The sequence below is a fragment of the Mesoplodon mirus genome, assembly GCF_964341445.2.
Source record: "Mesoplodon mirus genome assembly, chromosome: 3".
In the NCBI taxonomy this organism is placed as follows: domain Eukaryota; kingdom Metazoa; phylum Chordata; class Mammalia; order Artiodactyla; family Ziphiidae; genus Mesoplodon; species Mesoplodon mirus.
In genome coordinates, this window is record NC_138978.1 from 153,057,693 (window position 1) to 153,082,612 (window position 24,920).

Here is a 24,920-nt window from a genome sequence, read left to right on the forward strand (position 1 = left end):
TTTGCTCTTTAGTTCTTCTAGGTCCTTGTTAAACGTTTCTTGTATTTTCTCCATTCTATTTCCAAGATTCTGGATCATCTTTACTATCATTACTCTGAATTCTTTTTCAAGTAGACTGCCTATTTCCTCTTCATTTGTTTGGTCTGGTGGGTTTTTACCTTGCTCCTTCATCTACTTCATATTTCTCTGTCTTCTCATTTTCTTTAACCTACTGTGCTTGGGGTCTCCTTTTCGCAGGCTGCAGGTTCATAGCTCCTGCTGTTTTTGGTGTCTTGACCCAGTGGGTGAGGTTGAACCAGTGGCTTGTGCAAGCTTCCTGGTGGGAGGGACTGGTGCCTGTGTTCTTTTGGGTGGGGCTGGATCTTGTGTTTCTGGTGGGCAGGACCATGTCCGGTGTTGTGTTTTGGGGTGTTTGTGAACTTAGTATGATTTTAGGCAGCCTCTCTGGTAATGGGTAAGGTTGTGTTCCTGTCTTACTAGTTTTTTGGCATGGGGTGTCCAGCACTGGAGCTTGCTGGCCATTGGGTGGAGTTGGGTCTTAGCATTGAGATGGGGATCTCTGGGAGATCTCTCACTGATTGATAGTACATGGGGCTGGGAGGTCGCTGGTGGCCCAATGTCCTGAACTCAGCTCTCCCACCTCAGAGGCTCAGGCCTGACACCAGGCCAGAACACCAAGACCCTGTCAGCCACATGGCTCAGAAGAAAAGGGAAAAGAAAAAGAAAGAAAAAATTTTTAAATTAAAAAAAAATAAACTTAAAAAAATCATTAACATAAAAATAATAATTTTTTAAAAAAGAGAGAGCAACCAAACCAATAAACAAATCCACAAGTGATAACAAGCACTAAAAACTAAACTAAGATAAACATAAAAATCAGAAACAAACCAGTTGCAGACAGCAAACTTCAAGTCTACAGTTGCTCCCAAAGTCCACTGCCTCAATTTTGGGAACATTTGTTGTCTATTCAGTTATTTCACAGATGCAGGGTACATCAAGTTGATTGTGGGGATTTAATCCACTGCTCCTGAGGCTGCTGGGAGAGATTGCCCTTTCTCTTCTTTGTTCGCTCAGCTCCTGGGGTTCAGCTATGGTTTTGGCCCCACCTATGGTATAGGTCGCCTGAGGGCATCTGTTCCCCACCCAGACAGGAGAGGGTTAAAGCAGCAGCTGATTAGGGGGCTCTTGCTCACTCAGGCCAGGGGGAGGGAGGGGTACGGTAGTCATAATTGGAATGTGGGGCGAGCCTGTGGTGGCATAGGCCGGTGTGACATTGCAACAGCCTGAGGCATGGCATGTGTTCTCCCAGGAAAGTTGTCTCTGGATCACAGGACCCTGGCAGTGGTGTGCTGCACAGGCTCCTGGGGTGGTGTGGATAGTGACCTGTGTTTGCACACAAGATTCTTGGTGGCAGCGGTAGCAGCCTTAGCATTTCATGCCCATCTCTGGGGTCGGAGTTGACAGCCGTGGCAGGTGCCTGTCTCTGGAGGTCATTTAGGCGGTGCTCTGCCTTCTGTGGGCAGATGGGGAAGGAATCCCCTCTCCTCACGCACCGCGAAACAATAGTCTCTTGCCTCTTCAGCAGTTCCAGACTTTTTCCCGGACTCCATCTCAGCTAGCTGTGGTGCACTAGCCCCCTTCAGGCTGTGTTCACGCAGCCAACCCCAGTCCTCCCCCCGGGATATGAACTCCGAAGCCTGAGCCTCAGCTCCCAGCCCCCACCCGCCCCGGCAGGTGAGCAGACAAGCCTCTCGGGCTGGTGAGTGCTGTTCGGCACAGATCCTCTGTGCAGGCATCTCTCCGCTTTGCCCTCCGCACCCCTGTTGCTGCGCTCTCTTCCGTGGCTCCAAAGCTTCTCTCCCACCCACCTCCCATCCCTACCAGTGAAGGGGCTTCCTAGTGTGTGGCAACTTTTCCTCTTTCACAGCTCCCTCCAAAGGTGCAAATCCCGTCCCTATTCTTTTGCCTCTGCTTTTTCTTTGTTCTTTTGCCCTTACCCAGGTACATGGGGATTTTCTTGCCTTTTGGGAAGTCTGAGGTCTTCTGCCAACATTCAGTAGGTGTTCTGTAGGAGTTGTTCCACTTGTAGATGCATTTTTGATGTATTTGTGGGGAGGAAGGTGATCTCCACATCTTCCTCCTCCACCATCTTGAAGGTCCCCCCCAGTTCCTATACTTTTTATGGCCTAATTCCCTATTTTATAAGTTTGAGGCAATGGAACCAAATGGATGTACCTTATTTACCTCTAGAGTGATTCAGTACTTATGGTCATGTAGATTATTTATATAGGTTCAATAAGAATCTGTCCTTTTTCTTACCAGAATATAATTGAATATTCACTATGCCAAAAATTCCACTTAATTAGGTGTTATAAGCCCTTTATTAAGGAACAAAGCCTACATTTTACATGTGAGAATGACATCTATGAAGTCCTCCCAGGAAAATTTCTCTGGGATGGTTTTATGACTTATGAAATTCCAGCCTTACAGGAAGTAAAAATTTCATTTCCTGGCAGGCATATTAACAAATATGGGAATCTTAGAGAAAATAGTGCTAATAAGGATGGTAAAATTTCTTCTGACACATAAAAGTTATTCCCAGCCCTAGGAGTTTTACAAGCCTCCAGACAGAAGTTCACTGTCAAGCCTCAACATCATGCAGCTCTAATTCTGTTAGGCACCCAAAAAGGAAGTGTTTATATGTTACATCAACTCCTCTTGTTATGCCTGTGGAAATAAATTTTAGTCAAATAAAACAAAATATCAATTTAAGACCACTGAGTCAGAAAACTCTTAATCGGCTTAAGTTTTCTCAAAGGCAAGAATTTGCCCACAGGAAAAGAAAAGCTGCAGAAGCAAAAACTGACACTTTGTTCTGCTTCATTCATGACTGAGTACCACTGGGGGGTGGGGTGGGGACATTCTACATCTGGAGATAATCCAAAAACAGCAGGCTATCGTGACTGGCTCAGGACTCCAAAATAATAAACTCTGACTATTTCTCATAAATAGGGACTCTGGCAAAACAATTTTCTCCTTGATTTTTACTCTGCTAACACGTGAAGATAAACTGTGAATATGATGGACGTGTTAGAAAGCTGCTGATTTCTACCATGAATATTGCAGCCTTGGTCATCTTTTTTTCCCTTTAAATACTTGTTGTGATTTGTATATGACAAACCAATCTTTCTCTCTGAACTTGGACTCCCTTTTACCTTTTGCAGTAAATTGTTTTATTTGTCCAAATGTTTCTGTCTCTGAGTCTTTGAAGGCATTTACTATGTGCTGACACTAACAAACACCATGCTGGAGATGAGGATTTGGAAATGAATTTGGAGGAAGATACCTGCCTGTAAATAAAGAACTTCCCCTCAAATATTTCGCGGGATGTTAACACCACCTTCATTTGCTCTGACACTCCATGCAAAAGGAACGGATCCTCAAAACAGTTACGCCTAAGAGGCCACCCCTGGGATCCAGAAAGTTGTCCTCTGAGGTGGTTCCGTCTACCCACAGCATCCTGATCCAGCCTCATCTGTGCCTCTCTTGCCCTACTTCATGCTTCAGCCACTCTTGAATCCTCCCAGGTCTTGGAACATGGCAGCCTCTTTCCACCCCAGGCTTCTTCTGTTTCTCCTGCCTCACATGTTTTTGCCAAGCTAATACCTGATCCTTCACAATTCAGCTGAAACATCATTTCCCAAGGAAGAGTTCCCTGACCACCTGTAGCCTTTTATAAACTCTCCTAACCCTCAGAATTGCCTTGTTGAACTTTTCACAGTTGTAATAAATTATTTATGTGATCCTTTGTTTAATGTCCACATTCTTTGCCAGACCATGTACTTCATGAGGACAGGCACTGATTCTCTGTTTTCACTCACCTTTCTGCCCTCACCACCTCCCACGGTGCAAGGCAACTGTGCATGCTCAGTAAGCATTGGTTGAATGAGTAAACGAATGATAAGAGCAGCGTGGGGGCTTAGAACAATTGGACCAGGGAAAAATTGTCAGGATGTTTGTTTTGCGATTTCATCGTACCTCCTGAGTTGGTTATTCACAAGGTGACAAGAACTATTGAAAGAGATGAAATTTCGAGAATTTCAGGTTCCAAACAAAATAGAAGAGTTTGGAGTTATGTACCATCTTGAGATCATTCATTTTTTCAGCCGTTCAATAAATACTTTACTAAGCATCTACTATGTGTCAAGCACTAGGGATGGACACAAAGGTGAATAAAACAGACACAGTCCTTGCCTTTACTGAGTTTATAATCTAGTGAGGGAGGCAGACATTAATGACATCCACACCGACACACGAGATGTAAAATTATAACCGAGTCATATGCTAGGAGGAGAGGTACAAAGTACACTGACAGCCCCAGTAGGGGTTTTCCCTCACTAGGGAGTCTGCCTTTTCCAAAGGTGCCTGCTGAGCTGCAATCTGAAGGATGAGTAGGTGTGTTTAATTAAGAATATGCAGAGTATGACCTGCTGAATAAGGATGCACAAACCATACACACAGGGTGGGCAGGTAGCTCCCTCACTGTCTGAGCTTCCACTTTGGGGAAATGAAAACCCCAGGGCTGTTTTGATTGAAGGCACAGTTTCAACACACTCACACAAAGAAAGTAAAGTGACAAGATTTATTACTTACAGATTCCAGAAACAGAGGAGGGAGGTGTGCATTGAGCTGGGGGCGGGGGCAGTCCTCTCTCCTGGGTCACAAGCCAGCAGGAGACAGAGAGTAAGCACCTTTTACTTATAAGGTGGTTGGGGAGCACCACTAACTTTTCGAGGGCTCTACTTTAAGTGCTTATTTTAAAAGGTGTCCTGGGAAATGCAAAGCAGGACCTCGTGGCTGGAATCCTAAACTCAGGTCCTTATCTAAATGTCCAGACTCGGGGTATGAGCAGAGTTATACTGTAAAATGCTTAGGCAGCAACTCAAAATAGCTGCCTCTTCACAGGAAGTGATGCAAACATTGAAGTTCATGCTGCTTGACATGCCATGAATAAGTCCTTTGTCTCTGACCTAGGGTTCTTGTGTCTTCTGCCAGAATCCATGAGATTCTGTCTATCTCATTAGCTTGCAAGTAGTGTAAAGTCTCAGGCCCTTCGTAGTTCTTGACAGGCTAGTAGATGACATATACAAAGGCACTATGGTGGGAAAGAGTAGAGTAAATATAAGAAAGAAGGCATGAATGGATGAGTTATAGGGAGAGAAGGGGGCATGGCCTGAGGTGAAGCTGGGAGGTGATGTGCCATGGGACCCTTGGCCAATCCTGCTGGGGCAGGCCCAGGGGATGTCTTGGCTGTTTGTTATGACAATGCCACCTTCATGCAGAACATGTGGAACTAATAAACTGGGTTTGGGGGAACAGAGGGCAAGGCTTGGGCTAATCTGTGCCTATAAAGTAATTTTTAACAAAGGAGGAGAGTGAACTTGGGTGTTTTCTTAATATCCTGCACCCTGTTATGAAAAGTTTTACCTGCCTACTGCTTTGTAATACTTCTATTAGAGATCAGAGGAAGTCCACTTCCCAGTGCCCTAAACAAACAAGGGAAAGTTATCATGGACTATCATTGCTGCCAACCATCTAGCGTACAAAAGAAGGCTAGTTGCCTTAAGAGGGTGAAGCCATGACCCTTTAGTATTTGTGAGTATGACTCTGGACAAACTGCTTTCTGACGATTTCTCTTAATAAAGAGATGTTTCAGTTTATAGGGACAGGAAGGAAGAGAAGGGGGACAGAGGGAGAGACCTCACCAAGAGCAGGCTGTGAAATCAGTGTGGCTAACATCGGATTATTACCTAATATGATTGTAAAAATAAAGGTATCTGTTCAGAAGCCCTCTGTCCTATTCTGGCAATTGGAGTTCTTTTCACTCCCTGCCTATTAATTAATTTATAGCCTGCAAAGAATGGAGCTGTCCAGGATCTTTGGCCAAAAAAAAGTATCCACAAACAGGGAACAAATTATGCAGAGCCTTGTTAAGAAGTTTTATTCTTATCTGAAGAGTGATAAGAAATCACTGAGGGGGCTTCCCTGGTGACGCAGTGGTTGAGAGTCCGCCTGCCGATGCAGGGGACGTGGGTTCGTGCCCCGGTCCGGGAAGATCCCACATGCCGCGGAGCGGCTGGGCCCGTGAGCCATGGCCGCTGAGCCTGCGCGTCCGGAGGCTGTGCTCCGCAACGGGAGAGGCCACGACAGTGAGGGGCCCGCGTACCGAAATCACTGAGGGATCTAGAAAGGGGTGGCATCATTACACTTAAGTTTCAACAGAGAGGAGCCGGGAGTGTGGAGATTATTGATCTTCTGAGATTATCTGCTCCTGGAGGAAATCAAGAGTTCCCTGAGTTTTTACTCCTCGGTACTTTGCTGCAGCCCCAGGCTTGCCAGATTCATACTCATTTTAACGGGCATTTCAAAAAGGAAGCAAAACAGCACCAGGTCTCAGAGCATTCTCAGCAATTTCCCACTCCTCTCCAGCTTTTCTTTTAAATAATCAGCACAGGCCAGCTGTGGGAAACAGCTTGGAGAGGGGGAGAGTGGGTCAGGCAGGGTGCTGCTGGGCTCAGGTAAAGAATGAATAACAGCCTTTTTGGGGGTACTGCTGGTTACAGAACTCAGTTGTGCCCAGTTTCAACCTGGCCAAGGGCCCGGACAGAGGGCTGGAGAGGCAAAAGTAGAGGCTGCCAGAAAAGCCCAGAAACTTCCAGCTTTTGGAGAAAAGTGAGTGGGAGGCTGAGTTACTGGCCACAGGAGCCGCCAGATCATCCACCTGATGGCTTTTCTGCTGGAAGGTGCCTCAGGAAGACCTGGCCCAAGTTTTCAGAACTCTCCAGGGTTTCTCAATCCACCTCAGGCGGCCCACAGTGCTCCTCCTCCCCCACTTTCCAGCCTGCTAGTTCCTTCATTGACACACAGCTCAGTTCCTGGACATGGGATGGTTTGGGGTGCGGGGGAGTGGAGTGGGACAGGTATAAGATGAAGTTGGAGGCCTAGGGAAGCGTCCTGTCTAGGCAGCTGGGCACCAGGAGCCTGAGGGCAAAGGAAGAGGCCACGCCGTGCCCCCCTCTGCTGCAGCCAGGATGGGTCTGAGGGTGGCTCAGACAGGTCTCTGGGTTGGCCGCAGAGCCGCTCCACAGAGGGGCTGGCCTCCTACCTGCTGTGGGAGGGGTAGCAGAGTCGGTGGGGGGAGAGAGAGGAGGAGGCTGGTGTGAGGAGGCCCTTGATTCCTTTATGGTGAGGGGTGCAGGGAGCAGGGGGAAGAGCAGGAGGTACTTGCAGGGGGTCTCACCCTGGATTTCCCTTCAGGTTTTGTGGTCCTGGTGTTGCTCCAGAGCTGTAAGTAACCCCTTTTAAGTCATGGGAGGTGGGGGTGTGGTGAGTGCTGTGTGGAAGGGACCTTGCCACTAAGGTAGCGCTTTTCCAGTTTCTTCTGTGATTCAAATGGTTCAGAAATATTAGCATTTGTTAAACCAAGGTGATGAGTATATAGGTGTTTACTATACTATTCTCTACTTTTCTGTATATTTAAAATTTTTGAAAATTAAAAACTTTCAAAGGCTCAGGTTCAATGAAGGCTTCAACTAATCGCTTACTGGGAACCACTAACAGGAGACCAGTAGCAGCATGGATGAGTGATGTCCACTGTTATTCCTCCACAGTCAAGAGGGCAGAAAAGGCCTACTTTGCAGCAGGAAAAATTAGAATGAGCGGGGAGGAGGAACTTCCTGGTCCATTGGGATATTGTGCCCCAGCTGGGGGGATGGACTGAAGGGGCCTGAAGACTGCCATTCTGGGTGGGTTACAAGTTAGGGGCACTCCCACAGGAAGGCAGAGAAGAGATGGGCCAGAGCCTCTCAGGTCAAGGACTCCACTGAAGGTCCTGCAAGACTCTCGCCTGAAGGCCAGGGTCTTCTGATATGGCTGTCTGGGGCTGGGTCCCTCCTCTCCTTCAACGTCGCTGCCTCCAGGAAGCCTTCTTTACTTGTACCAAGTCCCATTTCATCTTTATTCATCAGCACCCCCCACCCCGACCCCATACAGTGTTCTGTTCTTAGTCTGCAGTATATTTATCTACTATATTTGATCTTTTCTAAGCATTTTCAAAATAGACCTTATTTTCATCAGAGAACTCCCCTGAGCCAGCCCTTTCCATTTAGAATTCTAACTTTGCTCACAATTCTGCCCATCAACCCCGCCCCCCAAAACCCCATTAGTGCTCAGCTCAGGGCTCAGCCAGAGGGTCCCTGGCTCAATCTTGGCCTTCTCCTCAGGTGCTGCATACAAGCTGATCTGCTACTACACCAGCTGGTCCCAGTACCGGGAGGGTGATGGGAGCTGCTTCCCAGACGCCATCGATCCCTTCCTCTGTACCCACATCATCTACAGCTTTGCCAACATAAGCAACAATGAGATCGACACCTGGGAATGGAATGATGGGACGCTCTATGACAGACTGAACACACTCAAGAACAGGTTGGGCCACTGGCTGGCCAGGGAAGGAGGAAGATGGAGGGTTAGCAGGGCTGGTCTCAGGGCAGAGTACTCCTGCTCAGGAGGATGGGCGAGGTCCCCAGTACTCACCTCTGGGTGGAGAATTGGAGGGCCTTGGCTTAAGTGGGAAGAAGTGATGAGGGCAGGTGTCAGGGTGTAGAAGAAGACTGTAGAAGAAGGCACAGCTGAGCTCCCCTGGGAAAGGGAACCCTCTCCATCCTCTGAGGGTGCCTCTCCACAGAGAAAGTGTTCATGACTCTATTTTGCCATATCCTGGCTTCCCCACTGAGGGAACAAATATGGGCAACATACTTCAGAGTAACTGCCACAAATGCTTAGAAAGTCTTAGAATACTTAATCTCAGGGTTGGAAGGACCTCAGAGGCCTGGTTCAGCCTCCCACCCAAAGCTGGAAGCCTGATGCAACCTCCTAAACATGGGGCCACCCCATGTCACAGCAACTTCACTCAACCCCTGCCCTCCTGCCTCCCTGTGCCCCACAGGAATCCCAACCTGAAGACCCTTCTATCTGTTGGAGGATGGAACTTTGGTTCTCAAAGGCAGGATGACTCATCCCCCAGAGGTTGATGGAATAGGAGGAGGCATAGGTTTCTCCTCATCCACTGGATGGGGGTCACAGGGACCCCAGACTGGTCAGGCACAGGGGCCTGAATGGTTGTCAGGAGCCTGCCTCATGTGCAACCATGAAATCAGAGCGCAGAGAGGGAAAGGAACTTGTCAAGAGTCACACAGCAAGGTGGCAGCCAATGTTCTTTTTACTACTTCTCAGACATGAAAACAAAGGAATTTGGGGCGGCGAGGGATACTGTCCTAAGGGCTGGAAGGAGAGAGATGAAATGAATGGGAAATTTGGGAGTGGAGACCCTGTGAAGACATCCTGGAGTGGGTAGAATTGGAGGAGACTTTCAAAAGGGGGCAAAGATGGCCATAGCAGCTCTCATTTACTGAGCTGTTACTATGTGTCAGGCATCCTATCCAACCATTATCACATGTAATCCTCATAATAGCACTGTGAGATGTTATATTTATGCCCATTTTACAGATGAGGAAACTGGGGCTCAGGTTATAACCTGCTCAAAGTGGCTTGGCTAGTAGGTGATAGAACCAGGGATAACTGGCTCCAAAGCACATGGTCTTTCGAAGATAATTGGAGGTGGGTCCTGTCCCAACCATGCCCTCCTAGAGCTGTGTGGGTTCAGACTCCCAGCTCCACAAGCCCCAGAGACCCTTCCAGAGGGCTAAGGCACCCAGCGTATTGGTACTGAGCCCTCTACTGGGGTGATTTTGGTTCTAGATTTTCCAAAATAGCCTCCAACACCTGGAGTCGCAGAACTTTCATCAAGTCGGTGCCACCATTTCTGCGGACCCATGGCTTTGATGGACTGGACCTAGCCTGGCTCTACCCTGGGCGGAGAGACAAGCAGCATCTCACCACTCTGGTCAAGGTGCTGGTTGGGTCAGGGAAAAGGGCAGGGAGGTAGGGAGCTTCAGGGAGTGGGGAGGGCAGAAGCTGTCTTCAGAGATATTCTCCTGAGGCAGGCAAAGGGGGACTGAGGCCTCTTTGCTGCAGGGTCCTGAGATCTGGACCAGGGATAAGACAAACAAGCCTGTGTCCTGAGATCTTACACAGCAAGGAAGACATCTTTTGACCACAGTGGGAGGTAGGGTGGGGTTCTAAGAGGCAGAGGTCACTAAGCGGAGCACCCCTTCCTCACTGCCTCTATTCATTCTCAAACTGACACTGCCCACTCCCCAGCATGCACTGCATCAGAGGTACTCAGTTCCCCCAGGGGAAGAGTGATCATTTAAACAAATTGTTCACGGTACCATATAAATCACTTTAATTTTCTGTTCTCATTTATAAGCTTGAACAAAGCACAGACCAACAGGCAAATATCTTCCAGCATCATCTGTGGACCAAGTGGGATCATTCTCTATTCTCAGGGTCCCTCCAGGACGGAGAATAATTGAGTGTTGATGAGTATGCATGGGGTGTTGGGATGAGATTGGTCCAAACCGTTTTTTAGGAAAAGGATGGGTGAGTCTGAGGATGAGACCCCTTTATCGTTCCCACTGAGCTCCAGTCAGGTTGGAGATTACAGCAGACAGCGAAGGCCAATGACATGCTCAGAGATCTTTCGCCTCAAGGCTTGCTGTCACTCACCTGCCTCGCTCCCCACCAGGAAACGAAGGCTGAGTTTGCAAGAGAAGCCCAGGCAGGAGCAGAGCGACTCCTGCTCAGCGCAGCAGTGTCTGCTGGGAAGATTGCCATTGACAGAGGCTCTGACATCGCCCAGATATCCCGGTGAATCTCCTTCCTGATGCACTCTGCCCTAGCACTCCATGTACAATCGGAAGACTGGGCTTTTAGTCCCAGTTTCTCCAAAGATGTGTGACCTTGAGCAAGTCACTTCCCCTCTGTGTGCCTCAGCCTCCCCGTCTGTCAGACGGGGCATAACAATCCCTATCCGTCCTTTTCATTTGGGGTATTGTGCCGCTCAGTTGAGAAAGTCGTTATGAATGTATGTATTTGTGGAAAAGGAAGTAGGGAAAGTTATACAAACCAGCCAGTCACTAGTCTCTGGAGGGGCAAGGCAGCAGTAATGATACCTTTCATTTCTAGGCTGCTGGGGAGTCCTCAAGGTGCTGTCACATGCAGGTGACCCCCTCCCTTTCCTGTTCACCCTGCCCCTCCTCCTCACCCTGCCTCCTCATGCGTGAGAATGAGCAGTCCCCAGCCAAGCAGGCTGATCTCTCGGTGGAACAAAGGCATGGGTCTTAGGAAACCCAAGAGTAAGAGACAAAGGCTCTTTGCTTTGACTTTAGAACCTTCTTTAGGGTCTTAGGGAGTGTAGACGTGGTGCTTTAATTGATCACTTAGAGGGTGGGAATGAGGTGGCTCTCAACCATTTGCCCCAAACACCTGAAGCTCATGTTCATGCAATCCACCTGCAGACCCCCCACCTTTGTGTGTGGAAACCTTACACCCCACCAGGAGGAATCATAGGTTCAGGCCATCCTTTGGTCCTGCTCTCTCCCGACAAGGCTAGCTGTTGATGCCACTTGTAATCTGCTTTCTCAAAGATGAATGTGGCTGGAGTGGAGGGGGTGACGTGTGTTGGAGGCCAGCTCCCAATTGTGTGCTGGGGGAAGATTGGAAGAACCCCATTCTTGCCTTGAATGCTCCTGTGGGACCCTGAGCCCACTTCCCAGTGTGGCACAAGGGAGGTGGTCCAGCAACCTAGAGAGCGGGTCACTGGGTTCTACTGGGTTTTGGGTTAATGGCTTTTCTCTTGGCTGCCTGTTTCTCCAGCTCACATCCTGCTAGGGTGATGCGCTTTTTTTCGCCTTGCCCTGCATCCACTCTTCCACAGACACCTGGACTTCATCAGCCTTTTGACCTACGACTTTCATGCAGCGTGGCGCCAGACCATAGCACATCACAGCCCCCTATTCCGAGGCCAGAAAGATACACGTTCTGACAGATTCAGCAATGCTGTGAGTGTCCCAAAGGAGGGAGGGCTGAGAGGGGACCACAGACATGCCACTTGCCAGAGTTCAGACACCAACCTCTCCACACCTCAGTAATCCTGCAAGGGAGGGGTTATAGGGCCCACTTCACAGATGAGGAAACTGAGGCCCAAAGGTTATGCATTCTCCATAGCTCTGGCAACTGGGGAGGTGATACTTCCATAAAGAATCAGGACATCTCCTGATGGGCCTGTAGGGTGGACCTAGAGAAGGCAGAGGGCAGATTGAAGAGAGCACAAAGAGGGCTGGGGGCTGAGAGGGTAAGAGTCTAGTCTAGACCTGCCATTGTTTGCTGTGTAACCTGGGCCAATCACCAGATTTCTGCAACTATCGAACAGTAATAATCCCTTCCTATACCTAAGAGGATTTTTTTCAAGACTGAAATTACACAATGTTTTTTAGACTGACATTATAGGTTCCCAGAAGGAAGGGAATTCCAGACGCATCTAGACCTGGAACTCCACCTTTCAAGGCAGCAGTGGGAACTGCACAACCTTTCCCCTCCTAGACCACCAGCATCTAACTGCTCAAACTGTCCTGCCCTACCCACCCACAGGACTACGCTGTGAGCTGTGTGTTGAGGCTGGGGGCCCAGGCCAATAAGCTGGTGATGGGTATCCCCACTTTTGGGAGGAGCTTCACCCTGGCCTCTTCCAAGACAGATGTGGGAGCCCTGACCTCAGGGCCAGGAATACCAGGCCGGTTCACCAAGGAGAAAGGGACCCTCGCCTACTATGAGGTATGAGCTGGGGAGAAGGTAAGATTTCCCAGGGCACCCGCAGCCCCGGGAAAGGTGAGCCTCCCATCCCACCCACACTTTACTCCTTTGGAAATTAAAAAAAATGTTCCAGTAGACCTAGCACTCTGGAGAAGAGGGAGGAGGAGGTCAGGCACATCCTGTCTGCACCCCCTCTGGCCACCAAGTTGGGGCCTTCCTTCTAGCCCAGGAAAAAGCAATGGCCAAGAGGTAGGTTCTTTTGTTTCGGTCCATCCTCTGCTGCTCTGTGCTGCCTTGGGCCGGTCCTCAGTGTCAAAGCACTACTTCCCACATCCCTGTTTAAGATGCAGGAAGCTAATCAGAGCCCCCATAATGCCCTCAGGTTACAGCAGCTACAGAATCCTGGGATCTTTGCATCTGTTTTAAGTAAAGTTGTGTGAAGCCTGCAGTCTCTAGGGGAAGATGTAGCCTGCAGGAAGAAGCAAGGGGCTGAGAGATTTGGGCAGTGGTGTCCCCCTGGTGACCTGCAAAGTCTCAGCACAGCTGCCCACACCACCCCTGCCCTGTTCTCTGCTCAGATCTGTGACTTCCTCCGCGGAGCCACGGTCCATAGACTCCTTGGTCAGCAGGTCCCCTACGCCACTAAGGGCAACCAGTGGGTGGGGTATGACGACCAGGAGAGCGTCAGAAACAAGGTACGTACCTAAGGCCACACCCCAAGTTGAAGCGGGGAGGGAAGCCCCCTGCATTGAGGGTGGGGCTTGGCTACAGAGGTGTTTTGGGTCTCAGGTGTCTGCTTTTCTCTCCCATGGGGAGGTTTCCAGATAGCATGCCCCCCATAAGCACCCTGGCCCAGGGAACCCAGCCCTGCCTGCTCTGGGGCTCCCTGCCAGGTGCGGTACCTGAGGAACAGGCAGCTGGCTGGCGCCATGGTGTGGGCCCTGGACTTGGAGGACTTTCAGGGCACCTTCTGCAGACAGAATCTGCACTTCCCTCTCACCAGTGCCATCAAGGATGCGCTTGCTGAGGTGTCGCCTTCGGTCCTTGGGCACACAGTGGGGCAGAGATCGCTTGGCTCTAACTGGCTAGGAGCCTGATCACCTGCCCTGCTGGGTCCCCTGTTGAGCTTCAGTCTCCCTTCCTTGGGCCCATGCGGAGGGCCACAGCTCTGCCATCTGAACTCAGCTCTGGTGGACAGGCAGGTAGGGGTGGGGCTGTGGGACCAACACAGTGTAAGACACAAGGTCAGCACATAGCTTCTGATTAAGGAGAATGCTCAACAACTCCAAGCCCCACACAAGGAGATTTCTTCAACTCCCTTGCCCCCAGGCCTCTATGCCTAAGGACACCATTTTGGCAAGCTCTACCCCTGCAGAGTGAAATATCTTACAAGAAGCAGCAACCACACTAACTATATCCTCTGCCAAGCCCAACTTGAACCTTTACTCAGGAACATAATCATGTCCCCATTCCACTTCCCTTTCCTGATTCTGCAGCTGCTCCATAAAGCACTGGGGCTCACCAGTTATTAGCACTTGCTTCAGTCTATCTTTGCGGTCCCACTGGACCCACGGGGCTCACCTCTCCCATCTCTTCTGGATTCCTCTCTCTCAGGCTTGGTAGTCCTGAGCTGCAGAAAAGGAGACCAGCCTGTCCTCTGCCGGGCCCCAGGAAGTCCCCAAAAGAGGCAAGCATCACCAGACCCATTAGTCATGGACTTAACCCAAGAGGGCTGATGGGCTTCCAGATCTTAAACTCATTGTCGTCCAGACTTCTTGATACAGTTTCTTGTTGAAAGAAGCCTTTTCTGTTTCCAGGGGCTAGCAGGAACTAGGAAGGAAACCCTTGAACACCAACCCTTCATCTCCTCTCACCTCGGGGAGGTATAGGAGCCAACACAGGGTCAGGTTAGAGAGACCCCTGACCTTGGACTCTCAGGGCTAGAAGGAGACACCTATGTTATCTCACACACCCTCCCTCCGTCCCAGGCCTAGAGTCTCTACAGGACTTGAGAGCTAGCCTTCCAACCTCCCCCCACACTCTCGGTGACCAGTTGCTCATTACCTTAGAGGAACCCTTTCCATTGCTGGACTGAAATCAGTCAGGTGTCCTAGGGCTGTAACTCAGCCCTCTGTCTCTCCCCTCTCAGGACATAGCCCTCAGCCCATGCAGAGATCCAGACTCCTCAGCTCAGCCTGGGACACGAGGTGGGGGCCAGATGGGACGGGATGGGTCAAACGGGATGAGCTCAGATCAGCCAGCCTTCCAGCCTTTATGAAGTAGAGAGGTTCTCAGCAGTTTCTGTGAACTCCCAGAGCCCCACACATGCCTTGTATCTAGAGAGAGTTCAGCTGCATGCTCCAAAACCAAAGAGAATTTATTTGTGGATTCCCTGATGTTTGGATTATCTGTGACTTGGCCTAGTGGTTTGTGACACTGGTTTGAGGTGTGGGGAAGAAAAGACCTATCGGCCTCCCTGAAATCTGAACCAGCTGGAGCGGGGCAGATGCAACTGATCCCAAGGTCACCGCCAAGCTAAAGGAAAAGAGAGTGAGAACTTGGCCAGAGCTTCAGGGTGTACCTGGCATTTCACTGCTGGCCAGTGGGCCAAGCATTTCCTAATCCCTGCCCACTGCCTACCCTACCACACAGGGGTCTTTAAAAGCCAGGGGCTGTGAGTCCTCCAGGGAAGTCAACCCCCACCCTACCTCCCCTGGCCACCCTTCCCCCATCCTGAGACAGTCTCTGGAGGGCTGACTCAGGGTCCTGCAGAGTTAGTCACATTCACTTATAGCTGCAGAGTCAGAGGCCAGGGATAGAGATCGGGTCTCCAGTCCTGGAGGACTGCCCAGCAGGACACTGAGTCACCCGGCAGAGGGCACGGGCACCCAAGCGGGGCAGGATCTGGAGGCTCCCCAGGCCCTCCACTGCCTCTCCCCAAAAAGGACAGCCACTGGTGAGAGGTGGCCACACTCCTGTGCCCCCAAGCCCCGGGGCAGGGGGAGAGCATGCATGCCACCGAGGGCCGTACATAAATTACATGTGTATTGATTTTTAAATTATGGGATATATCATACAAGCTAAAGAGTGCATAAAATGTATTTGTTTAATTTAAAGGATTCCTATATAGTGAAAGCCTGTGTAACCACCACCCAGGACAGGAAATGAGGCCTCATTAGTGCCCATGAAACTCCACAGTCACATACATCCCTGTCCCTCTGCCCAGAGGCAGGCACTATCCTGACCTTCCCTGCCTTCTTTTGTGGTCTCACCCGCTAGAGACGCCCCTTGAAGAAGAGAGCTGGTGCTCCCAGTGCTTGAATTGAATATGAAAGGGGTCTTGTCGCTCTCTGTGCCTGGCTCCTTTGCTCCCCGTTATGTCTGTTAGATCAACCACGTAGCTGAAGTTTGCTCATTTTATTCCATTTTTGGTTTAGAGGGGCACACACATGTCACAGTTATTTATGCATTCCCCTGTTGAGGGAGAGCTGTGTTCTCCAGATTTGGTGTTACAGACAATGCTGCTGTGAACGTTTGCATGCCTGTCTCCTGGGGCACAGGTGTGAGAGTTTCTGGGGGTGTGACTGCTGGGTCATAGAATTTGCACATTTTCAATCTGACTAGATACTGTCTCACTTTTTCCAAAGAGATTGCTCCCATCTACACTCTCACCAGCAGTGAGAGCTCTCGTTACTTCCCCTCCTCCCTGACACACGTTATTTTCAGGCTTATTAAATCATTCCCGATCTTACTGTTTTATTGGATGAATGACACAATGACTAGCAATTTGGTTGTACCTGCCTCATTTCCTCGTGGCATGCAGATGTCCTGCTTCGAAGAGTACGTCTCAGAGTGCTGTCCTCCTCCAAGGTCTCTTCCAGACCTGTCTTATGACTTGATTTTACCCCCAAGGGCTAGGGGACTGTCATAGTGCTCTCTGCAACAGATGGGGAACCTGAGGTCCAGAGCAGGGATTGGAGAGGCTGGGTAACCAGGGGCCTTAGACTCCCTTCCTTGGGTCCCATTGCTAGAGGACCTTCCACCAATCAGGCCCACCTTGGGCATCCCAATTCCCTCCCTCTCTAGGCCCTCAACCTCATACAGCACAAGTGAGAATTCCCAGGGAACGTGAGGACCAGGGGAGTGTGGGACCCCAGGGACAAAGCTGGGAGTGCTCCCAAGAGAAGGCTGTTTCAGGCTGTCTGGACCCCAGCACCCAAGCTGAGAAGCCCTGGGCACAAGTGATCCCCCAGAGGCCAAACACACAGAGCCTGATCTGGGTTCATTCTCTAGATGGAAGCTCTTGTTCCCATTGCCCTGACCCCTGGCACAGGCTCCTGGCAATGTCCCATCTCACCGATCTGTACCCTCCTCCCATCTGGGCACCAGAACTCTGCCTGCTGAGATCCAATCGGGGTGATGGACGAGGCCGCGCACTCCTCAGGGGACCCTTGCCATCCTCTGCCAGAGCTATTCCTGGCTTCAGCGCCTCCCCACGCACCCCCCCAGTCCCCCTGCCTGACCTGACCCCACAGCTGGGAATCATTTGCTTGGGGGTGGGGCAGCCCCCTGACTATATAAGCCTGGACCTAGGTGTCCCAGGCACCCTGGAATCACAGACCCTCCAGTGCTGCTCCCTGCGCTCTCCAGCCTGACCCTCCAGCAATCCTTGCAATGAGAGGAAAAGCCACCCGTGAAGCCCTTGCCGGTGGTCCGGAGGAGACTGCCTCTGAGTCTGCAAATGTGCCCACCACAGAGCCCTCTGGAGCAGTGGCAGCACCGAAGTCTACCGGGGAAGAGCAGGCTCCCAAGCCACAGGAGCCTGCCCCTCAGGCACCTGCCCCCGCAACCTCTAAACCCGCACCTCCAAGTGAAGGTGACAAGAGGCGGGGCAGGTGGAGGAGGGAGGCAGCCTTGGCGGAGAGTGGTGCGGGCAGAGCTTTTGGCTACGAACCTCTTTATCTCCCCCTGCTTCTCCCTCAGATGTCCCCAGTGCCCCGCTGCTGCTGGCTGTGGAGGACGTGAGAGAGAGCTCGGTGACTGTGAGCTGGGAACCCCCGGAGAGGCTAGGGAAGCTGGGGCTCCAGGGCTATGTTCTGGAACTCCGCCGAGAGGGAGGTGAGCTATGGGCTAAGCCCTGCATACACCCAGGGGAGGTGGGCTTAGAGGGCAGCAGGGACAAGCCCCCAGACTCTGCAGTTGGGTCAGTCCAAGGGGAGATACAGAAGGAGGGAGAGGAAGCAGTCCGCTCAAGCCGCTCACATACAGCTTCTTGCTCCACCAACGCACCTCTGAAAGCAGGAGGATGTCCAAACGGCCTTAGGAGGCCCCCTGTCCTCCAGCTCCAGGAAGCCTCTGAGTAACAGAGATAAAAGGGTAGGCGACAGTGGGGCACTCCTCTGTGAGAAGGAAGGAGGTGCTAAGTCTCAGAGGACTCTCCTTGGGGAGGGCAAGCAGGAGGTGGACAGCAAAAGAAGCTGAGGGGGAGGGTAAGTTGTAAGAGACAGTGAGGAGAAATAGGGGACGGGCGGCTCTGGCCAAATTCCTCATGCCAGCATCCTGTTATCCACCTCCGTGGCAGTCAAGTTCAGCCTGGCCTCTGCCTTTGCCCCTACCTTGCTGTGTGATTTGGCAAATGTGTCCAACCCTCTCTGGGCTCCGGCAAACCCATCTCTGGCCACCCCTCAAGGGTTCTAACATCAGGTGTCTTTGATGCCATTTGACAACAAGAAGTCAGGGAGGCAAAGGGAAATAAGTCCCAGAAAGGGAGGTCAGCTTCCTCAGATCATCAGCGAGAAGGGAAGCCCCACTGAGAAGGGTGCCCACAGCCATGGAGCCAGGACCTTGCACTCTCTTCATTTCTCTCAGCCTTGGAGTGGGTGCCTGTGAATTCCCGGCCCATGATGGTGACCCAGCAGACCGTGCGGAACCTGGCTGTAGGTGACAAGTTCTTCGTACGTGTGGCTGCAGTGAGCTCGGCAGGGGCTGGCCCACCAGCAGTGCTGGACGAGCCTGTCCACGTCCAAAAGATCATTGGTAAATCCTGCTCCCCAGCCCTTCCCAGGCACCTTATCTAATGGATGGGGAAACTGAGGCCAATGGGTAGAGCGAACAGGGCAGTCATTTCCCCCCATCCCACACTCACGTGCACAAGCCACCTGCTATCGCCATTCTGCCTTAAGAAAGTCCCAGGTTCCTCGGCAGCAAGGGGCCTCTAGAGGTCAAAGAGGCCATTTCCCTGAGTGGCCCAGCCCCCAAGCTTCCTGACCTCCAGAAGTGAGAGCTCAAGCTCCCCAGGTCACCTGCCTCAGAGTCCCAATGTTTAGAGTCATTACATTCTCCCTAGCTAACTTAATTCCTTCAGCGGCCATGGAAGTTCATTTTCTGCTCATTTCATATGGCCTGGGTTCCAGACAGGAGTCTTTGCTTGCCTCTTGCTGCACCACGTCCCTAGTGGGAAGAAGATTAACGCCCTGCAAAAGGCCGGTGAAGGTTTCTCCATCCCCAGAGGCCAGTGCTGCACTGGGAACCTGGGAGGCCAGCTGCTGTCCCCTTGCTAGATTTCTATTTGTAGGGTGCATTAGCCTCAAGTCCTCCCAGGACTGATCAGGTTTCAGTCTGTTAATGGCAGTGAGTCATTTGGTCTGATCCAAGGTCTCTGGGGACAGCCCAGAGCCCCAGGGTGACAAGAGACATAGGCCAGCAGGTGGCCTGAGGCCTTCTCCACCTTTCTCCTTGCTCCCCCCTCCTCATCTTGACCCCATAATTCTGGACAAGGCCTCCAGACAGAGGGGGTTTCATGGCCACAGAAGGGGGTCAAGTCTGGATTCAAGGAAATACTTTTCAACTCTAAGGTCTGAGAGATGTGGGAACCAGGGGGTTGGGAGTGTAGAATTGTAGACTGTCACGGCTTGTCCAGCCAAGCCAAGCAGGTCCAAAGGCACCCAGGACTCCCTTGAGGTCACCTAGCCTATTAGTGGCAGTCCCAGAACCTGACTCCCACACAGGACAGTTCATGTCTTACCAGGCAGCAGGGAGTCTTTTTCTGGTGGTTTTCAAAACCAGAGGACTTTCCCCTCCTTTGAGCCTGGGTGAGACATGGTCCCAGGTGGCAGCTCAATATGGACTCATTGCTTCTAGCCTGGGAGTGCCAGGAAGCCCTCCTTGTTGGTGAGTGGGGTTGGTGGGCATCCTGGACCTTTCCTCAGGGCCCAGGGATCTCAGACTCTGAGAGCCTGCAGGGGCCAGGGGCCTCTCCTTCAAGGCCTAACCCTGAAGGAGGCAGCTAGACTCAGAGCACCCTCTACTCCATTAAAATTCCTCTGGCAGGAGAGAAGGGGATTTCCTGGAGAGAAGAAGGGAGGAAGCTGTGAACAAACAAGGAGCAGCCAGCTAGGCCCCCCTCATGGGCAGCACAGGGTGGGGACCCTGTCCAGAATCCTCAGCTGCTCAGCTGTCCCTCCTCAGCCACCTGGAGCTGCCAAGCATTCCTGGCCCCCTGCAGCTGCCCCTGGAACATTCCACGCCTGATGCTCCCAGGGCCAAGTGCCTGCACAGCTAATCCTCAGAGACGCCGTGTTCCTTCTGTCTCCTCCCTCTCTGCCCTGCGTGCCACTGACCAACTGCTGACACCTGTTTGCCACTGAGGAGCCTCAGCCACCACCACCCCTACTCCCGCCCAGGGGGATGGTGGCAGGGGCTGTTGCAGCATCCCTTGGAATGCCCAACAGCTTCAGTGGTTGCACCTGATTAGGTGATAGTCAGGAAGGTGGTTCTCTACCGTAGCATGGGGCTGAAGTAAAGTGTCAGGAAGGACTTCCCCACCGCAGACTGAAAGGTAGTGGCAGGAGTAAGGGAGAAGGAAGGGGGTAGGTCTGCTCTGGCTTCATTTAAAAAGGGAAAGATCCCAATCCTCCCATATGGCTTGGGGACAGAGCAGTGGGCAAATGGGCCTCACAGGGGCTTCTCTGAAGGCCTGAGCTTTTCAAAGCAGAAAGGCAAGGGGGACTGGGAGGACAGTGTTGCCCCCCTTCCAGGGAATGCAGGCCCACAGGCGCAGCACATGCTGCCCACCAGGGGGAGCCAGGGAGCCAGCTGGGGTCCATCTGGAGCCCAGGAATACCAGAGCTGCAGGGCAAATCCCAGCCTGGCAGGGTCAGGGCACCAAGGGAGTGCCCGGGATGCCTACTAGTTCACACCGTGGAGGCCCTGCCCTCCTGGAACCTCCTGGCTCTCAAGTCCCCAAGGGCCTCAGGGGATTTGGGTCCCTGGATCTGGGGCGTGAGCTTTGCCCTGTCCACAAGGAAGCAGCCTCAGAGCACACTCAGGAGACCTCCTGCCCAGCCAGCAGCCTTCTCCAGTTGTCCCCTGCCCCTGCCACAGAAGCCCCCAATCAGCACCCCCCCCCCGCTGTGCTAAGCCTAGCCTCTCGCTTTAATGCAGAGGCCCCCAAGATCCGCGTTCCCCGCCACCTTCGTCAGACCTATGTCCGTCAGGTGGGAGAGATGATTAACCTGCAAATCCCCTTCCAGGTGGGTATGCCTCCTGCCCAGGATAAGAGCTTGGGTGAAATAAGGGCCCCCGTCTGAGGTGTATTAGAGGAGCCCAGGAAATGTCAGGATCCCCGTGGAGGTCTGCCTGAGACCCACCCACCAAGATGGCCTCACCCTCCCTCTGTTGTACACATGACTCAGTTGTGATTCTCCAGCCGGTGAACAGGACAGGTGGCCCCGGGGCTGGCTGGACATCCGGAGAATGAGGCTCTAGGCAGCACCTGTGGCTCTAGCCTCTGCTGCCCCTGCTCGGAAGGGCCAATGGGGCCAGCTCCCCTGGCACAGGGATCCCTGGAGCTGAGTGGGTGTGGGGGTGCTGGCGCCTTCTGCGCTCACCTTGAGGGCTCCTCCCTCCCAGGGGAATCCCAAGCCTCAGGCCTCGTGGACCCACAACGGTCACGCCCTGGACAGCCAGCGGGTGAATGTGCACACCGGGGACCAGGACTCCATCCTCTTCATCCGCTCAGCCCAGCGCTCCGACTCAGGCTGCTATGAGCTCACTGTACAGCTGGAAGGCCTGGAGGCCAAGGCAGCCATCGACATCCTGGTGATCGGTATGGGGCCAGGGGAGGCAGCGCTGACTTGCTGGGGACCCAGAGACCTCACCTCCTGCCCCAGAACTGATGGCCAATGGGGTCAGGCCAAGAGAGAGTGATACGAGCCAGATCTTGGGTTGGGGGGATTTTGCAGCAAGCCCAGCCCTCCCCTCACTCTCTCTCACACTCTGGTCCTACAGAGAACCCTGGACCCCCCAGCAGCATCAGGCTACTGGATGTCTGGGGCTGCAACGCTGCCCTCGAGTGGACACCACCCCAGGACACAGGCAACACAGAGCTCCTGGGCTACACAGTGCAGAAGGCAGACAAAAAGACAGGGGTGAGGCCTGCTAGAGCAGAGTACGGGGAAGAGGAAGGTCTGACTGGGGTTGGGTTTGGGGGGGAAGAAGTGGCCTAGGTGTCTGGGAAGGCCTGTCCACTAAGAGTCCACGGACTGAAGAGCTCTGGTCTGCCTACCACTAACCTGACTCCCTGTGTGGCTTTTGGCAAATCTCTTTCATCTCTGGGTTTCAGTTTCCTCCTGAAGACTGCAAGGGTGGCTCTCGGAGGCCCTTCAAGCTCTAGAGCTTCTGGAAATGTAATGTGCATATGAATTACCTGGGAATCTTGCTAAAATGCAGATCTTAATTCAGTGGGTCTGGGGTGGGGACTGAGATCCTGAACGTCTATGAAGTTCTCAGGTGATTCTTACTTTGCAGGACCTCGGGCCACACTTTGACCAGTAAAGTTCTAGAATTCTCTGAGGACCCCAGCAAGGTCACATTCTCCCAGGGGTTCCTTCTCCCAATTTAAAGTCCCTCAGACCCAAAGCTGGATGTTTCAGCCTCCCAGGGCTGGGGTGTGGAACAAGCCCCTCTGAGGAAGAGGCCACAGGGGGAGCAGGGAGGGGGAGGGGAGGGGGGGAGGTGAGGATGACAGGCCCAGGGTCCTTGCAGCAATGGTTCACAGTACTGGAACGCTACCACCCGACGACCTGCGCCATCTCAGACCTCATCGTGGGTAACTCTTACTCCTTCCGAGTCTTCTCGGAAAACCGGTGTGGACTCAGTGCCTCGGCGGCCGTCACCAAGGAGCTCGCCCACATCCAGAAGACAGGTGGGTCTGGGTCCAAGACCGGAAACCAAGCTAGGTCTTGCCATGCTGACCCTTCTCCCTGTCTCTGACTTTTCCTTGGTGTGTCAGCACCCCTCCCTGTGTGCTTCTCACGGGTGCCCACTTGCCAGAGCTTTTGCTGCCCTCTCCACACCCACTCCACAGCTACCCACACGCACACATTCACACGGCGTGACTGTAAAGAAATGGATATGGTTGACTGATTATAACAAACACATCAGAGCAAACCCATGCAAATGAGAAGCACCTCTTGGGAGGCTGTGCACTTATTCTAAAGATGCCGTATGGCTGCCAACATCATAGCAGTCATTGGGTCTCCTGTGCAGTGTCCCAAGGGAGCTACTCTGAAGGGCAATGTGTGTGGGTAGGTAGACTGGTGAGTCTGCTAAAAGCAAACTCCCGACCCTAATATAACACCACATAGATGGACAAGAGAGATATGGGTATTTACTGTCTCTATACAGTCACATGGTCCTCTTGCGTCAAATGTGAAATTCCAAGCCCTTTCTCCCGGTCACCCTGTGTGCTCCAAGGCCCTCCCCCGTACCGTCTGTGCGGGCTGCAGAAAGCACACACTAGCCTGAACTGCACAGAATTAGGAAGACATTTTCGTTTAAAAGAAGAAAGCCAGTCAAGTCTCCAAAGACAAACAGAAATGAAATGTAGAATCCCTGGGTTTTTAGTCTCCACCTTCAGCCAAGATCATCTCATCTGTTTGGTTTTGCTGCCCACTCCCCTCTCTCTTCCCCTCTGTGACTCACCCAGCTGTAGTTTCGGCTTTCCTCTGCTTCTTTGAGACATTCTGCCTCTAAGCTCCTGCATGTTGGCTGTGCCTGGCTTCCCAAAGACCCCAGGAGCCTAGGGTCCTGCCATGGGGTTCCAGAGGAGGAGGCAGGGATGAAATGGATTGTCTCTCACCCTTAATTTTCCTCCAGACCACCAGCTCTCTGCTCAGAGAGCCGTGGTCATCATGTGACCTTCCATTGCTTAAGCCGCAAACTCACTACGTGATATTGGGCAAGTCCCTCATCTATGAAGGGTCATAGTTTTCCATCTGTCAACTGGGGATGACAAATTTATCCTTGCAAAGGAATGCTGTGTAGACTAAATGGGATACCTAAGTGTAAGCTGTAGTGATTTTAAGAAAATGGATGAGGTCAGTCTTAAGAGGTCTCCTCCTGTAACCTCAAATTCACCCTACTTTCTCCCTCAAAACCAGATATTGTGGCCAAACCTAAAAGTTTTGTTGAGCGAGACTTCTCAGAAGCCCCCTCGTTCACCCAGCCCCTGGCTGACCACACCTCCACCCCTGGCTACAGCACGCAGCTCTTCTGCAGTGTCCGAGCATCACCCAAGGTGAGGGGCAGGGCCCTGTTGTGCCCTGGGCAGGGGCACTGGTGTTGAAGAATCTTCCCAGGCATCTTTCCCTAAGCGAAGGATGGCCTTCGAGAGCCTCATCCTGGCCCACAAACTTCCCAGCTCTCCTCTGGCCTTGCTTCCCCAGCCCAGGATCATCTGGATGAAAAACAACATGGACATCCGGGGTGACCCCAAATACCGCGCCCTCTCTGAGCAAGGTGTCTGCACCCTGGAGATCCGGAAACCCAGCCCCTTCGATTCCGGGGTCTACACCTGCAAGGCCGTCAATGTGCTGGGGGAGGCGTCTGTGGACTGCCGGCTGGAGGTCAAAGGTGAGGGCTTGAGAGGGGTCACTCCTTAGGAGCCCTCCAACGGATGGGAGACCAGGAGAAGCCACCTCTTCTCCTGCTGGACTAGACGAGGCTGAGCGCTGAAAATCAAGGCAAGACAGGGGTAGTGAAAATCGAGGTCAGGCTGTCAGAAGGGCTTTCCAAGAGGGAGGATGGCTTAATGTGGGCAAAGTAGGCGGTAGAGTCTGCCTCATAGACAGATGGATCACTGGGGTGAG

General features: G+C 52.2%; 2 protein-coding genes across 2 annotated transcripts; both read left to right on the plus strand.

Moving 5' to 3' along the window:
- Window positions 1–7,091: 7,091 nt before the first annotated feature.
- LOC309799299 (chitinase-3-like protein 1) lies at window positions 7,092–13,868 on the plus strand (the record flags this gene model as incomplete). The annotated part of the gene is made up of 10 exons (XM_082612251.1): window positions 7,092–7,116; window positions 7,318–7,347; window positions 8,283–8,484; window positions 9,005–9,061; window positions 9,817–9,967; window positions 10,706–10,827; window positions 11,897–12,020; window positions 12,610–12,792; window positions 13,350–13,466; window positions 13,665–13,868. The coding sequence occupies 10 exons, from the start codon at window positions 7,092–7,094 to the stop codon at window positions 13,866–13,868; spliced, it is 1,215 nt and encodes a 404-aa protein (XP_082468377.1).
- Window positions 13,869–17,445: 3,577 nt separating this feature from the next.
- Window positions 17,446–24,767, plus strand: MYBPH (myosin binding protein H; the record flags this gene model as incomplete). The annotated part of the gene is made up of 9 exons (XM_082616041.1): window positions 17,446–17,647; window positions 17,755–17,889; window positions 18,640–18,807; window positions 21,214–21,302; window positions 21,682–21,877; window positions 22,060–22,199; window positions 22,816–22,975; window positions 24,213–24,349; window positions 24,498–24,767. 9 exons carry the CDS (start codon window positions 17,446–17,448, stop codon window positions 24,711–24,713), a joined length of 1,443 nt encoding a protein of 480 aa, XP_082472167.1. The 3' UTR covers window positions 24,714–24,767.
- Window positions 24,768–24,920: the final 153 nt, after the last annotated feature.